At 47.3% G+C, this 16137-nt stretch overlaps 1 protein-coding gene across 30 annotated transcripts in view; it reads left to right on the top strand.

Moving 5' to 3' along the window:
• The first annotated feature begins 4701 nt into the window (after nt 1-4701).
• NRXN1 (neurexin 1) overlaps nt 4702-16137 on the top strand; it is a 961778-nt gene continuing 950342 nt past the window's right edge. For all 30 annotated transcript variants that reach the window (XM_088666850.1, XM_088666849.1, XM_088666847.1 and 27 more), the window contains exons 1-2: nt 4702-4977; nt 13192-14821. In XM_088666850.1, the coding sequence (XP_088522976.1) occupies nt 14083-14821 (739 nt within the window). In that variant the 5' untranslated portion in view covers nt 4702-4977; nt 13192-14082. The remainder of the gene's footprint in view (nt 4978-13191; nt 14822-16137) is intronic.

Raw genomic sequence — 16137 nt, 5'->3', positions numbered from 1 at the left:
TTCCCGCTGTAGCGGTACCTATTTATCTACTTGCACTTTGACGTGCTTTCTAACTGGTAGGTTGGCAGGAGCTGGGACCGAGCAACGGGAGCTCACCCCGTCGCAGGGATTCGAACCGCTGACCTTCTGATCGGCAAGCCCTAGGCTCTGTGGTTTAGAATCATAGAATTGTAGAGTTGGAAGAGACCACAAGGGCCATCCAGTCCAACCCCCTGCCGAGCAGGAAACACCATCAAAGCATTCTTGACCATTCTTGACCAAAATACAGTTAGAGCTTAATAATTATTTCACTATTAATATACTTCTTAATTGTATTTCAGTTCAACAATTGCTTTGATAAAATATATATTTTGTTATGTGCAAATGGCTTTAGATACCTATTAGGTCCATATAGCATATATTCAACACAAAAAACAGCCACAATTTGTTGTTGACAAAGGAAAGCTGGACATATAAAGGGCCCCATGACCTTCAGTAGCTTAGGGCCTCATCAAACCTAAATTCAGCCCCGGTGGCAGCCACTTTTTGTTGTGCCATGCCCCCAAGGCAGCCATTTTGTGGCTGGTGCCCACGGCACTTCCTCAACAATTCCAGGTGTGCCCACTGATTCAAAAAAAGGTTGGTGCCCCTTACTTTGCAAAGTCATAAGAATGGTTCCTCTAGAGCAGTACAATAAATCCAGATTGGTATAAACTTTCAAGGATCTCAGGCAGAGTCTTTGCAAGCCCCAGCTGCTTCCTCCTCCTCTCCTCCCTCTAAACACAAATAAATGAATGGAACAGGGTAATGTTGTCCTTGATTAATGTTTTATTTCAAAATGTTACTGGAGTAACCTCTTTCCCATTTTATGCCTACGCTCAGAAGTTGGCCTGCTGGAAGCAAAGTGTGTCGAAATTGTGGGCAAATCCTTCTAGGACTGTTTGCATGGAAAGATGGTAAGAATACCAAAAACACAATGAGCTTCCTTATACCAAGTCAGACCACAGGTCGATCTTGCTCAGTATAGCCTATTCTGACCGGAGCATTCCCAGTCGTACCTGCATATGCCCGGGATTGAACCTGTGCCCTTCTGTACAAGAACATCAGAAGGGCCTGCTAGATCAGGCCAGTGGCCCATCTAGTCCAGTGCATAGCTGCCAAGTACCCCCTTTTCTCCGGGAAATCCCCGATTTTACTTACCTTTTCCCAGTGGTCCCCCGTATCACTTTGTCTCCCGTTTTTCTCCATTATTTTCTCCTGCTGGCGGCCATTTTTTTCCTTTCCAATTTGCCCTTCTATGGGTACCAAAAATGGCCGCCGCCGGCTTCAAAAGTCACATCTACGCATGTCCGGAAGTGCATAGACGCGACTTCCGGTGTTGGCAGCGGCCATGTTTGGTGCCCATAGATGGGCGGAGCGACACCAGAAGCTGCGTCAACGCACTTCCTGACATGCGTACAAGTGACTTTTGAAGCCGGCGGTGGCCATTTTTGGTGCCCATAGAAGGGCAAAGCGACACCGGAAGTTACGTTGACGCAACTTCTGGTGTCACACGGCTGCCGGTCCCAGATTCTGCAGTCCGGGACTTGGAAGGTAAGGTCCAGTGGCCAATCATATGCCTAGGGGAAGCATACAAGAAGGATCTGAGCACAACACACACACCCTCCAGAACTTCCCAGCCACCAGTATTCAGAAGCATACTGCCTCCGACAATTGGGGTAGAACACATTCATCAGGGTTAGTAGCCACCGAGAGTCTTATCCTCCAGTGCATGTGTTCTTCCACTGAGCCATGGTGACGAAAACAGTCCAAGATCTGAAATATGATTTTCAGATCAAAGGTGAAGTGCTAGTCTAAAAGCACAGCAGAGGCAAGGAGTGGTATGTTCCGTCTGGGCAAGATGCGCTGGCTCAGGACAGTGTATGTCTTTGTAGTGGGAGACTCCAGCCCAGATCAAGGAGCAGAGCTTAGGAGCAGAGCTTTAAGAGGTGAGAATGAAGGAAGACAGTGAGTGGGACCACTGTGATGCTCTGTGACTGTCCAGGCACTGTATCAATACATACCTGTCAAGTTCCTCTCTGAAAAATAAGGGACCGGACCGGAAGTAGCATACCGGAAGTAGCGCTGCCGCCATTTTGGAACTGGGTGGAGCATGCTCAGAAGTGACTTTTGATGCTGCTGTGCCCAGTTCCAAAATGGCCGCCACGCTAGAAGTCGCGCTGCAGCCATTTTGGAACTGGGCAGAGCAGCATCAAAAGTTGCTTCTGAGCATGCTCCGCCCAGTTCCAAAATGGCTGCCGCACCAGAATAAACCAGGAAAAAAAACTGTTTTTTTCGGTTGGGGACAGCTGGAAAAACGGGGGTTTCCCGGGGAATACGGGAGACTTGGCAGCTATGTATCAATATGGTGTTTCAAGAACCGCTAAACTGTATTACCACTAAAATGCAGATTGGTATGCATGCAAACATTGAAAAATAGTATTGAGGGAAAAACCCCTGATTTCACTCTATGAATTTGGATTTCATGTATGAAACTGAATTTTCAAGGTGATTGGACTCGAATGTCTTCCTTTGAGACCTGGCAAAGGAATCACCACAAAAAAATTGGATTCCAATTTTTGCAAGTCAGCTTTTTCAAACTGTGTGCTTACTTGAGTTGCTCAAGGCCTTGCTGAATCTTGCAGACAACCAGTTGGAACTGGGGTGCGTAAAGAGTTTTATCCATCAGAGCTTGCAGTTCACTGTTCTGCCAGTGTATATATGTGGTAGCATAGAGTTAAGTTTTCAAATCCGGTGCTAGAATAACCCATCCCAGCCTGACAACCTAAAAGAAAGGAGATTCTCCTGTCAGAGTGGCTAGCCTGATTAAACATACAGGCACACAGCCCGCACCTGGAAGTGGCAAGGTTGATTTATTTTTGCCTTAGAATTATTTTGCTGGAAGAAAGTTGTTTTGGCTTTATGGGGGACGAAACATTTTGAAGACTCACAATGGCAGAGGAGAGACCAGAGGATGCAGCCGAAGGGCTACTCTCAAGGCAGGATCCTTTGCGCATCAAAAGCTGACAAGCACCCCAGTCATTAGCTGGGTTTTAAAATGAGGCATGTTCATAGTTGATAGGCTGTTAGCCATGCTAGTCCAATAGAACGGCCACATTCAGAGGCAGTATACTTGGAGTACTGTGTCCAGTTCCGGGCACCACAGTTCAAGAAGGATACCGACAAGCTGGAACATGTCCAGAAGAGGGCAACCAAAATGGTCAAAGGCCTGGAAACAATGCCTTATGAGGAACGGCTTAGGGAGCTGGGTATGTTTAGCCTGGAGAAGAGAAGGTTAAGGGGTGATATGATAGCCAAGTTCAAATATATAAAAGGATGTCATATAGAGGAGGGAGAAAAGTTGTTTTCTGCTACTCCAGAGAAGCGGACACGGAGCAATGGATTCAAACTACAAGAAAGAAGATTCCACCTAAACATTAGGAAGAACTTCCTGACAGTAAGAGCTGTTCAGCAGTGGAATTTGCTACCAAGGAGTGTGGTGGAGCCTCCTTCTTTGGAGGTCTTTAAGCAGAGGCTTGACAGGCATATGTCAAGAATGCTTTGGTGGTGTTTCCTGCTTGGCAGGGGGTTGGGCTGGATAGCCCTTGTGTTCTCTTCCAACTCTATGATTCTATTATTCTACTTCTCCGAGTACTAGATTTTGGAGGCAGGCAGCAGAAGATGCCTGGTGCCTTCATGTCTTTCTTGTCAGAGGTCCCCAAAGGTATCTGGCTGGCTGGTGAGAAGGGTGAACTAGGTAGACTTCAGAACAGAGCTCTTCTTATTATCATCTCTCACTTGGCTTTCTACTGATTCTCCTGGAAGAAGACACAAGAGAATGTGGTTCAATCGATAACATTAATCCATTGAGTTGCAGGGAAACTTCTCTCTCGCTCACACACACACACACACACACACACAAATGCTGTCTGAGCACGTGTTGGAACATTCAACATCCCTGTAAAGGAAGGTCCACTTGCGTCTTCATCTTTTATTTCTGTAAATAAAGTTGCATGTTTGCCTTGATCCATACATAAATAGAACAGGGCTGTGTGTGTCAGCGCGATATAAGGGGAGGGTGCCTGCGTGCCTCTTGTGGAAAGCCGGTCTAAAGGTGGGGAATATTTTTTTGGGGGGGGGGTGCCTCCTCAGTTCCCATCCTCTGCTCCCCACCGACCGCTAAGCAAAGCTCCACGAGGTTTCCATTTTCTGGGGGTGGGGTGGGGTGGGGTGGATACCTTCAGTAGCAGGACACATCTCTATATACAGGATCCCTGCTGTGGAAAAGGCTCGGGGAGGGGGCGTGTTAGAAGCAGGATCACGTCACCGGCTTTGAAGAGAAGATCAGAATTTGGTGCAAAAAGAGAGAGGGAGAGAAAGAAAGAAAGGAACAAAGGGGCTGTTTTAAATCAAATACATAAATTGCATTTCGTTTTACCCTGAGTCCCCCGCTCCCGAGTCCCCCCGAAGATGAAGCGGGGGACCTCTCTCCCCTTTTGCTCCAGCCTGGCTGTGATGGAGAGATGGAGGCTGCCGTGGAAAGAGGGAGGGAGGGAGCGGCCGCTGTCCACGATGCTGCAGAGAGGACGGCTCCTCCCTCCTCTTGCAGACAGACAGCAACCAGGCGGTCACGTGGGCCCCCGCCAGCCCTCCTTTTCGCTTGCCTCTCCTCCCCGGTTCTGCGAGATAGAGAGAAGCCGGAGCCTGACGCTGCTGAAAAGGCAACGGGCGGCACTTTTTTTTTTAGACCCCCCTCCCTTTCTACCCCTGCTTCATCTCTTTCTCTCTCTCCCCCCACCCCCGCCGATCCTGCCTTATTCAGGGGAGGGAAGGGAGGAAGAAGAGAAGGAAACAGAGAGAGAGAGAGAGAGAGAGAGAAAAGGAACCTAAGGGAAATTCTCTTTGGCCAACACATGCCTCGAGAGCCGTCCTTGCGAGCGGAAAGGAACAGCCGCGCAGGTAAATAGCTGGCTTGGGGAGGGGACAGGTGGCGGCGGCGGAGGAGATCGGGGAGGCTGCGGACGTTAAGGACCCGGGTTAGGGACGCTCTGGTCCGTCGAGGAGGCAGGAGAAGGAGCTCCGGTTTGGCGTGCGGCGTTTTCCTCAATTATTTTTTTTTTTGGGGGGGGGGGGAGGAAGAGGTAGACGATCTCGGCGCGATGGTGGCTGGTTAGGAAGTTGAAATGCTGCCGGTGGTGATTTATTCGCGATCGGGGGTGGGGGGGGGAGAAAGGGAGGGAGGGGAGGCAGGTCTCGCTGGCGTTTTGGAGACTCGCGGGTGGGGGGAGGGGGGAGAGGGAAGGGTGGGAATCGATCCTCTTCTTGCAAGTCTCTCTCCTTACCCCCCCACCTCCCTCCCTCAGCCACCTTCCTTCCTCCCAGCACACCTTCGTTGGAAGGAGATGGCATGGGGCAATGGGAATAAGGAGCGTTTCGGGGAGCCGGTGGGAAGCTGGTTTGACGAAAGGTTGGCATTTTGGGACGTTTTTGATGGAGATCCGATCGAGAGAGCTGCGGGGGGGGGGGTTCTCCCTATCGCCTCCCCTTTGCCTACCTAATGGGTTAGAAGAAACTGCTCTTAGCCTTGTTGGTGCCTTATTTTGGATTTTATCCGTATGCATATATGTACCTGCAGCCTTCCTTGCTAAAGGAAAAAGGAAAATAATCCCGTGTTTTCCTCCTTAGTAGCCAAAGAAAGGATTCGATGCTAGGAAATAAGTAGGTAGGGATATACGAAAATGGGGGAGGGGGCGCTAAGTAACCATAAATAAATACAAATAATGGTGGTGGTAAGGATTTTGGTTTTGAACTAAAGCGCTTCTCTCTTTGGCTGCAGCAAAGGTTGTTTTTATGTGTCCCCAACACCTCCACCCCGAGCTCCCCGGTTTTTTATTTATTTGAGTCTACCATTCGTGTGCTCTCCAGGTCTTTCCCGCACCCGGAGAAAATCCTATGGACACTTATAACAGCAGGACGCTGCCAAGACTATATGTGGCAAAATGACCTGCTATTTATTAAGGATTTATTGTCATACCAGTCTCCTTCCCTTTTTCAACCCCCCCCCCCGCTCCTCCGCCCTTGCTTTTATAGCTCAGTTGGGGGCACCTGTGACCAAAACGTGATTTTAATTTTTAAAAACCCCGATCAGGTGTTTTTTTTTCTTAGAGGAGGGCGTTGCATTTATTGATGAGCGGTGCAACACTGTATCCCCACCTTATTAAATGGAAGGGGGGAGGACAAAAAGGTTTTAATCTCTCTCTCTTTCTTTATATATTTAAAAGGTCTGAGAGCCCACTTTAAAAGCATGCCTGTTAAATCAGCAGTCCATCGTCCATAATATATATCTGCTTCGCTTGTTTTGCAAATGACTAGACAGTCGGTGCTGTTTATCAGCCATAATAAATAAGGAAGTGGCTATTTATTTATTTTTTATTTGCTGCTGTTTTGGCTATATATATATATATATATATATATATGCATGAGGAGGGGGGGCAGCACAGAGAGAGTGGGGTGGGAGAGGGAGAGAGGGAGAGAAGAAGGAAAGGGGCTGGCTATTTATTTCATCTAAGAAGGATGTTGAAGAGGGATCTCCTTAGCTCAATGTCTCTCTCCTGCTGACACTTGTAGGGACTACTCTGCTATTAACTCCTGGCTCTTAGGTGTATTTTGTGTGTTCAGACAAGCACATACAGCCTTGTCCAGTCTTCCTGCCCAGCAATGCCGCTGGTCACTTTTTCCTCCCCACCGGCACAGCTCCCACCCTTCCCGTATGTGGTCGATCCAGCAATAGCCACAGACCTTTCCCCTTAATTTGAGAGGGGCAGACATGACCCCCCCCCCAAAAATACTAATATTAACCACATAACCTCACAATCACAGACCAGAGGAGACTCCTTTCTGAGAGCATTTTAACTCTTAAATCATACAGACAATTACTTATCCATAGCTACAGCTCACCCATCTCTCATCCCCTTTTGGATTTGCACCTTTACCACCCTGCCAATATAATCTAAAGATTATATGAAATGCAGACAAGAAACAAAAACTCTCCTCCAAGCCACAGACTGGATGACTGTGGCTCCAGGAAGTTTTGGAAAACATAATATCTCTGGGAGATTTCCAATCCCTTTCTAGGCATACCGTATATGCCATTGGGCGCACAGATGATCAACTTCTCACAGTGGCCTCAGCAACAGCTCTCCCCCCCCCCCACTTTACACACATAGTTGCTCTCTTCAGGTGTTCACCTTTCATTTCCAAACCTATAGACACAGAAATGCAAATCCACATGAGCACACACACACACACACATTTTCCTCATTACTTGCAGCAAATGCATTTCAGTCTAGTAAGGCACAGGGACACCCCCCAAAATAAAAATAAAAATCCCCTTCTGTCTCTTACACTTGCAGTAACCCCTTGTGTTCACCCGTCACAACGGCTGCTGCAATAAGTTGCACATTTAATGACGACACACCGTCCTCGTCTGTACACCACTCCTCTCTCACATGCACTTTATCGCCTCTGCAGTTTACCCACCCAACAACACAACACACTTTCCACATACTCCTTGGGGTGCTGATCCCCCCCCCATGCCAGTTCCTGCTCACTCAAGCCTCACCATCATGACACCCACCTCATGTCACACCCTCGGTTGCCTCCTCTCTTTTATTTATTTTTTGCACAGTCAACTCCTTATCGAAACGCCTCTTATGATGCTCACTGCTGTGGATGGAAGGCTCTCTCTCTCTCCATACAGATCCTCCTTCACTAATGCGAGTGAGGAAGACAATCAGTTCCTTCCGCAGTTCTTTGTAACACCCGAAATCGATGCATTCTCTCCCCTTTGCTTACTCTGCCACACAAAACCCACACAGCCCTTCCATGCAATTCTCTCTCTCTCTCTCCCTGGCACACACCTGCATCTGTACAAATGAATCCCTTCCTGCAGCTCTGCTCTGCAATTCTGTTCTCCCCCCCCCCACCGCAACAGTGAAACATTGGGTCAAGAAAAAAAAAACTAACCTCCAGCTCGTACACAGGTTATCCCCCTTCCTTCGATAGCCTCAAATTTATTAGCTCTCATTCAAGAAGCAATTTTCTGTAATTAATTAACTATCCCCCCCCCCCGCATCCCAACACATATTCATTGCCTGGCCCCCTTCCCTTTAGCATTTTTCACTGAGCACACCCACATTTCCAGGAAAGGGTTTACAGGCAGAGCGCACGGTTTACATGTGGGTTTGGATGGTTACTAGGATCTCTGGGTAGCTGGGCTAGGAAAGACCCACTGAGAACTCCTGTTGGTCAGAGGACAGCCCTAACATGTAAAAGACGAGAGCCTCTTTTATTTTGCGAGGAGGGCCACAGCTCAGGGGCAGAGCACATGTTTTGCATGCATAAAACACAACAACAACACCCAGGCTCCATGCTTGGCGTGTGTCGCATCCAGCGCACACCCACACTCTTGGGGAGCGAGCTAGAACGCACGTGTGTGTGTGTGTGTGTGTGTGTGTGTTTTGCGCGCGGAAGGTCTCCGCTTGCGGGTCGGAGCCTTGCAGTTAAAAAGCGTCTCGTGAAGCAGAGCTGAGAAACCGACGATCGGGACCTTGGAGAGCTCTGGCCAATCAGAGGCACCAGCAGCGCGCGAAGCCAGATGCTTTCTGTTCTGGCGATTCTCTTTCGTTCCCCCAGACCTGCTGGACGAGGAACCCCTTCCACCCTCTTGCATCACGAATCCTTTTTTTTTCCGGCCGATGGATCCCCACTCCTTTCCCCGGGATACTTTCGGCAAAAACAGGCGTGCGCCACCGCTCTCCAAAACACACACACACCGCGAAGCGCATGGGGACGCACGACGCTTCCTTTCCCCTCCTTCCTTCTCTTTTCCCGGGGGGAAAGGCGGGTGCGCCGCCGGCGCCTGGGCTGTGGAGAGCCAAGGGGAGCCGGGCTCCTTTCCTTCCCCCCCATCTGCCTTCAGCCAAGGCGCCGAGATTTCCAAGGCACCGGCGGCCTCCGAGCCTGGCGCGCGCGCTGCCGGGCAAGAGGAGGAGGAGGCGGAGCGAGGCGGGGCGGAGCTGCCGCCGCCGCCGCCGCCGCCGCCGCCGCTGCGTGTGGGAGCGCCAGAAGGAGGCTGAGGGAGGACGAAGGAGCGAGGCGAGCGGACGCTCAATGCGGTGCCATAAATTGTGGCGCCTCCTTCCCAGCCAGCCCTCCGGACAGCGGGGATAGACACCTGGCTGGCCGGGGCAGTGGGCGGCGCTTGAGCCTCTCTCCAGGTGGGAAAGGGCCTGCTTCGTCTTCCGTAGAAGTCTCGGCGGGGTTGTCTCTTGCCTCAGGTGGTGAAGAGAGGCTTTTGCTGCTGCTGTTCTGGCTGTGCTCGGTTATTGCCGAAAGGGTCCACACAAACGCGCACAGGGCCGTGTGCGCCTGCGTGGGAAAAGACCCTCGGTCTCGGGCCCAAGACAATTCCCTCAAGTTGAGCAGCGCTGACCAAACCACCACCAGCCCCAACAAGCACTGGAAACACAACAACCCACAACAGTTAAAGTGCTTCCCCTTTCCTTATTTATGAGGAAACAAAATTAAAAAAATTCCTTCCAGTAGCACCTTAGAGACCAACTAAGTTTGGTCATTGGTATGAGCTTTCGTGTGCATGCACACTTCTTCAGATACACTGACACAGAAGTCACCAGACCCTTATAGAAGCTCATACCAATGACAAACTTACTTGGTCTCTAAGGTGCTATTGGAAGGATTTTTTTTATTTTGTTTTGACTACGGCAGACCAACATGGCTACCTACCTTTAACTTATTTATGAGTCCATATTATCTGTGATAAACCTTGATCAGTCCTTGCCCCCTATTCTGCCCATTTTTGGTTTTGCCTCGGAGGACGCCTTGCTCACAGAGTAAGCCCAAGACAATTTGCCGCCTGAGGCATATGGCATGGTGGTCCCCCTCTTTCTGCGTAAAGGAGCTGGCTGGACTGGCACTTGGATGTCAAAAGAAGCTGGTGACTGAGAGCTGCAGGTTGCAGGCGAGGTGGAGGGAGGTGGTGTGGTACAAACAGCCCTGTCAGCCCCACAAAAGGGGGTTCTAAAGGAGCAGTGGTGGTGGGTGATAGAAGGGAAAAGGGGAGCTTTGTTGATTTCTAAAGGAATAGTGGCGGGGTCAAGCACCTCCCATAAATTGCAGTACAGTCATACCTTGGTTTAAGTACGTTTCGGTTTGAGTACTTTCAGTTTAAGTACTCCGCGGACCCGTCTGGAATGGATTAATCCACTTTCCATTACTTTCAATGGGAAAGTTCGCTTCAGGTTAAGTACGCTTCAGGTTAAGTACAGACTTCCAGAACCAATTGTGTACTTAAACCGAGGTACCACTGTATCCCCTACCCCCAATGGTAGGGTTGGCCCTGCATCCTAGCATTTTGCTAGCACAAGGTATTCAGGTTTGCATTCTTCAGAGTTCCACCTACCTCTACATGCACTCCAGACCCAGTATCAAAAGTGAACTGTGCAATGATGCACCTCTTCTCTAGTTTGCATGGATATAAGTATTAATTGTAATTATTAATGAGCACTGGTAGTGAGCATGCAGCCTGTCATTTTGCCCATGGTTGCATTGTCGGACACCACATTTTGGGTCTCGTTCAGTGGAGGATAGGCTAAAGCAGACTATAGCTGATAGCAAGGAGCCTTCAAAAGATGGGCAATGGTGAAGCAGTGACTAGGGTCACTGGGTTAGAACTGGGATGTTAGAAGCCTGTTCTTGTTTTCATCTGTGAAATGTTGGAAGGTATGGCCATACTTAGTGGGTTCCTGAATGCATTTGGGGACAGCACCCTAAATGCATTCTAATTTAATTGAACAGTTGCATTTCTACCGCACAGCTTCACATCCCTTCATTTAAAGGAATACCTTATTGAGAGGGGCATCTCAGTCCCAACAATGACACTTCTTTCTCTCTCCTCAACTAGAGCTCACTCTAAGCAATTATAAAATGAAGCCCAATTCTTCATTTGTGTAGCTGTTACCAAGTGGTCCCATTTACTCAGACAGGAAGATATAAACTGATCCATAGCTCAGTGATAAAGAACATTATTTGCATGGAGAAAGTTCCAGATTCATTCAGTCTCCCATTAGGATGAGGAAAAAGTAATCTGAAACACTGGAAAGTGAGTTCCAGTCAGTGGTACAATGCTCACTTTACAATGGTCTGGCTTTGTGAAAACCACATTATTATGTTCTTAAACATGTTCTTTGGATGAAGGGCAGTGTATAAATTTTAATTTTAATAATAATAATGATAAATTACAAATGTGCCAAGACTTACATGGTGCTACTGCTACCCATTTCCTCTTCTGTTCCTTTGAAATTGCAAAGTATTAAAATGCGCAAAGCAAAAATTAAAAACAAACAGAAACATGTCCTGAGAAATTACAGAATGTTGGCACCCTCCACCTTGAACTTACAGGGCGTTAAAATGTGTCAAGCACCTTGGCAACTGATTGAAATTATTTATATTTACTAAACCACTGCACTGTTCATTCCAACATTTTCTGAAATACGAAACTGTACCAACAATTGCATGATACTGCTTCCTACGAATCACTGCACAATATCAAGCTATCCCCCTTCTCAGCTTCCCACCTGATTGGCACAACATTGAAATGCTCCTGGTTACTGTGCAATAGAATGCAAATTAGGGGTGGCAATGGGTGAAATTTGCTCAAGGCACATCAAGAAAGAAAATGACATTTGATAGTCTAGGGAAGGTTGTGCTCTGGTGTTACTTCTACTCTGAGGCTTTTTTTTTGGGGGGGTGTTACTATTGCATGTGCCTGAGTTCTGCTGGATGACAGCTCGTGCTGCTAAAGTGGGACACAGATTTATGATAGAAAAGCTATCAGTAAATATGTATTATCCATTGAGTTAAATATACAACTGGGAGCATTCAAGGCAGTGGTGGGGGAGATGTGTTTCTTAAAACATGCAAACTGCTTTGGCCACACCACACAAAAACACTCGCACACACACAAATTAATTCCAATATGAGAAGGTATATACAGTGGTACCTTGGTTTACAACTACAATCTGTTCTGGAGGTCTGTTTGTAAACCAAAACAGGTTGTAACCCAAGGCGTGCATTCGCCAATGGGGTCTCCAATAAAAAATTGTCCATAATCCAAGAAAATTGGGTTGTAATAATAATAAAAATGTTGCAAACCAGGACACGCACTTCCGGGTTTGACGTGTTTGTAATCCAAAACATATGCAAACCAAGGTACCACTGTATAGAGGCTTATGTGAACAGGGCTTTGGGCTTTATCCTAAAGCAGAGGTAGCCAATGTGTTCCCCTTCAGGTGTTCCTGTACCATCAGCCTCAGCCATCATGATAAATAGCCAGGGATATTGAGAGCTGGGGTCTAGAAGGCGCCACTGTTGGCTACCCCTGGTCCTAAAAAAAATAATAGCAAAGGGTGGCTGAACTGTGAATCTGTATGATACAGCAATCTAGCTGTTTTGCATTCGGACTCCCCCCCCGTTGCAATAATGTAAAATTTCAACAGTTGGAAGATTCCAAGAAATATTATAGACATAACAAACACAATCCTACTTCTAGCAAGGAATGCAACAACTATGACAATTCACCGTCTGTTCGGCCCTGTTGTGATCTTGTCCCATTTTCATGAATTTAAGAACACTGGGGGGAAATAAGCAGCTTCATAGCATGCAATAACATCAGTGAATGGAGGATGGTAGGCGTAGGTTTATTTCTGTAATGAATTATGTTTGAAGATGCCCAAATGGCAGTAAACATAAGTAACACATTTAAATGCCCCTTTCTGCCATAACAAGCTCTGTACATGAAAGAGGCCTTTCCTATGATTTTTCCAGTCCCAAAAAATTACTGCTGCAAACAGACTCGGGCATTTAAAACAGTGACTAATGGAGTTAACCTGAATGGAATTCATCACAAGAAACTCCCCCCCCCCAGCATAGGGCATAAAGAATGAAGCTATAGCTTTATTGTAGCAAGAAGGGAGCCTGCGCTTGCCTCTGGTTATATTTAAATCTGTGGTTACCCTCACCCTTTTTACAGGCTCGTTTTTTACTTTTCATTCGTGGTTTTGAAATGTACTTGTCTTTTGTTTTATATCTTTACAGCTGGTTTTTTTATTTTGAAAAGAGCACAGCGCAAAATCCCCCAACAATCAAACACCAAGATCTTCATAGTTTGGGCCTTGCTCGAGGAAAAAAAAAAACCCAAAACAATACAGGAGCTGTGAAGCTTTGCATTTGAAGTAGCTTCTGAGCTTCACGACAGTGCCTGGATTTCAGCACCATTGGGAATCTCCTCCTGATCTGTTGCAGGGCGAGCAGACCATGCTCTGATGAGAGGATCAGCCTTGAGAAGACTGGATTGTAATCAGGCAATTGCTTGCAGTGAAAGGTGAGGGAGAATCCTGGGGAAATACAGCTGTTGGGTAACATGACTTCTACATGCACTTGGATACCGATTCCTCCATGTGTCCTGGGATATTGATCAAGTCTCAGTGGGCTTGTGGATCTTTGGAGAAGGTTTTCTGGGTGGCTTGTTGGCCTTCTCCTGTCTGAATATCATCCCATCTCCTTTCCAACTTGGTGACATGGGTGTTTGATGGTAAAAATTTCTGCTGACTCACCCATCCATAGACATCTCCTTCGAAAGCCAAGCAGATGACCGAATAGCATCTACCAGTGCCTTTTATTTCCTAAAGTCATTTTTTTACAGCCCAGTCAAAGTTGCACATTTGCCTGTGCTTGAAAGTATTTTCTTTCTTTCCTTCATTTTTTCTTTTTTGAAGGGAGAAGGGATTTACATATTGGGTGTGCCCCACCTGAGCCTCTCCTACTGGGAGAGGCAACTCCACTATTCCTCCCCAGTACATTAGGAAAGCAAGAGTTAACTTATCTAGTGTGAGGGGTTACTGGAAAGATTTTACCCTGTCTGCTTCAACCCCCCCACCACCACTCCCCCCTCCTCTCCCCCCTCTCCCCCACCCCACCCCACAGAGAATGGGGCCTGTGCTCCTCAGACGTGGAGGTTGCCTCCTGCTATGGATGGCCCTTCTCCTGGGATGCTGGGCCGAGCTTGGAAGCGGCCTAGAATTCCCAGGAGCAGAGGGCCAGTGGACTCGTTTCCCTAAATGGAATGCCTGCTGCGAGAGTGAAATGAGCTTCAACATGAAGACCCGCAGTTCCAGCGGCCTGGTCCTTTACTTTGATGACGAGGGCTTCTGTGACTTCTTGGAGTTAATCCTGACGCAAGGCGGGAGGCTCCAGCTCAGCTTCTCCATCTTCTGTGCCGAACCCGCCATCTTGCTCTCCGACATGGCTGTCAATGACAACCTGTGGCACACAGTGGTTGTCCGCCGCAATTTTAAGAACACGACGCTACTAATCGACCAGACTGAGGCTAAGTGGGTGGAAGTGAAATCCAAGCGGCGGGACATGACTGTCTTCAGCGGCCTCTTTCTCGGAGGGTTGCCTCCTGAGCTGCGTTCGGCTACTCTAAAAGTAACACTCTCTTCGGTGAAGGACCGGGAACCCTTCAAGGGATGGATAACAGATGTAAGGGTCAACTACACACAGTCCTCGCCTGTGGAGAGTCAAGAAGTGCGGCTGGATGACGAACAGAGCCACCTGTGCGCCAGGGATGACGTTTGCCTCAATGGCGGTGTCTGCTCTGTGCTCAATGACCAGGCTGTGTGTGATTGCTCCCAAACTGGCTTCCGTGGGAAGGACTGCAGCGAAGGTAAGAACATGTTTTCACCTTTGCCCTGCCAGCCTCTCCCTCAATGACAGGTGTACGTCAGGAGATGGAGCCTGCATGGCTTTTCCTCTGTATGAGTGAATCTCGCAGCTGTGCTTTCCCCTCATCCATCTCATACCTTGGACCTTCGGTTAAATATTTCAGCCCTTCTTCCTCCATCCCTTTGAACAATTAATGCCGCCATATTTTTTGTAACTTTTAAGACAAAGTTGAAGATGAGGTGGCGGGTGGTGGCGGGAAAGTAGCCATTTTGGGAACAGGAAGGTTGTGGGCAGTGAGCAATGTGGTGAACAGAACTTGGTGGCATGGAAGGGAATGTGGAGAATTAGGTTTAGAAAAGGAAAGATGGGGAATGGGTAACTTGAAAGTTATCCTTGATGGGGGTTTCTCCCATTAGGAAACGGGCTTTCAAATCCATCCACAACCCCAGTCACCTGAAGTACTTGATTTTAAACCTGTTTAGTCCCAATGAGATTAAATAACTCCAGAAGCAAGTATTTGGTCTTTAACAGATTTGTGGATTTGGCTGCTCCTAGTTTGATTATTGTATGAAAGCGTGGGAGGAGAGATGATGGGATTTATTCATTGTATGAGGATAATGGAGAAATTGTGTTTGTTCTTCCTCTTTGGAGGTAGGTTTATTAATATCATCAGATTGCTTGAAGCCACATCAATGATTTATTTGTGCAGCTCCTTAATGGACGAGGAGTATGAATTGCAGTGGATTTATAATTTCATACCAGAACAAATGTCATTTTGCAATAATGGACTTAGCCAATTCATATGTCTGTCATATGAAGGCTATATGCAACTGTAGAATTATTTTGACTGGAATATTTCCAGAGGTCAATACTCAGAACTAGAACTCGGAAGACGGTGAAAGCAAAAGGGACTTGCTTGTATTCTTCCCCCTTTTTCTTTTTTAAAAAAACAAACCAACCAAAATAAACCTGCAAACATCCTCATTGTCAGCGCCCATTCCTTTTGGTAACATGGATTAATTAATTTTAACTGCGGTTTCATCTGGTCCTTATTTATTTTTAAAAGAAATAAAATTTGCATTTCTAATTTTTTGCAGATGTATTTTCTGAAATGGATAGGAAACATTTTTGTTGCATTTGCTGGACATGAAGTGACAGTCAAAGCTGTTATAAATCATAGCATATGAGGAGATAGGATACATGTTTCTGTACACATATAAAAAATTAAAGGAAACAATCTTCCTATGGAACGGAGAAGTAGAAATGATTCTGAAGTGAAAAAGGCCAGATGAAGGTGTTCTGTCTATAATGTCTATA

This window comes from Zootoca vivipara, chromosome 3, assembly GCF_965207765.1.
Source record: "Zootoca vivipara chromosome 3, rZooViv2.hap1.1, whole genome shotgun sequence".
In the NCBI taxonomy this organism is placed as follows: Eukaryota; Metazoa; Chordata; class Lepidosauria; order Squamata; family Lacertidae; genus Zootoca; species Zootoca vivipara.
The sequence above is the reverse complement of the archived record's forward strand: the minus strand, read 5'-3'. Positions and strand labels throughout refer to the sequence as shown.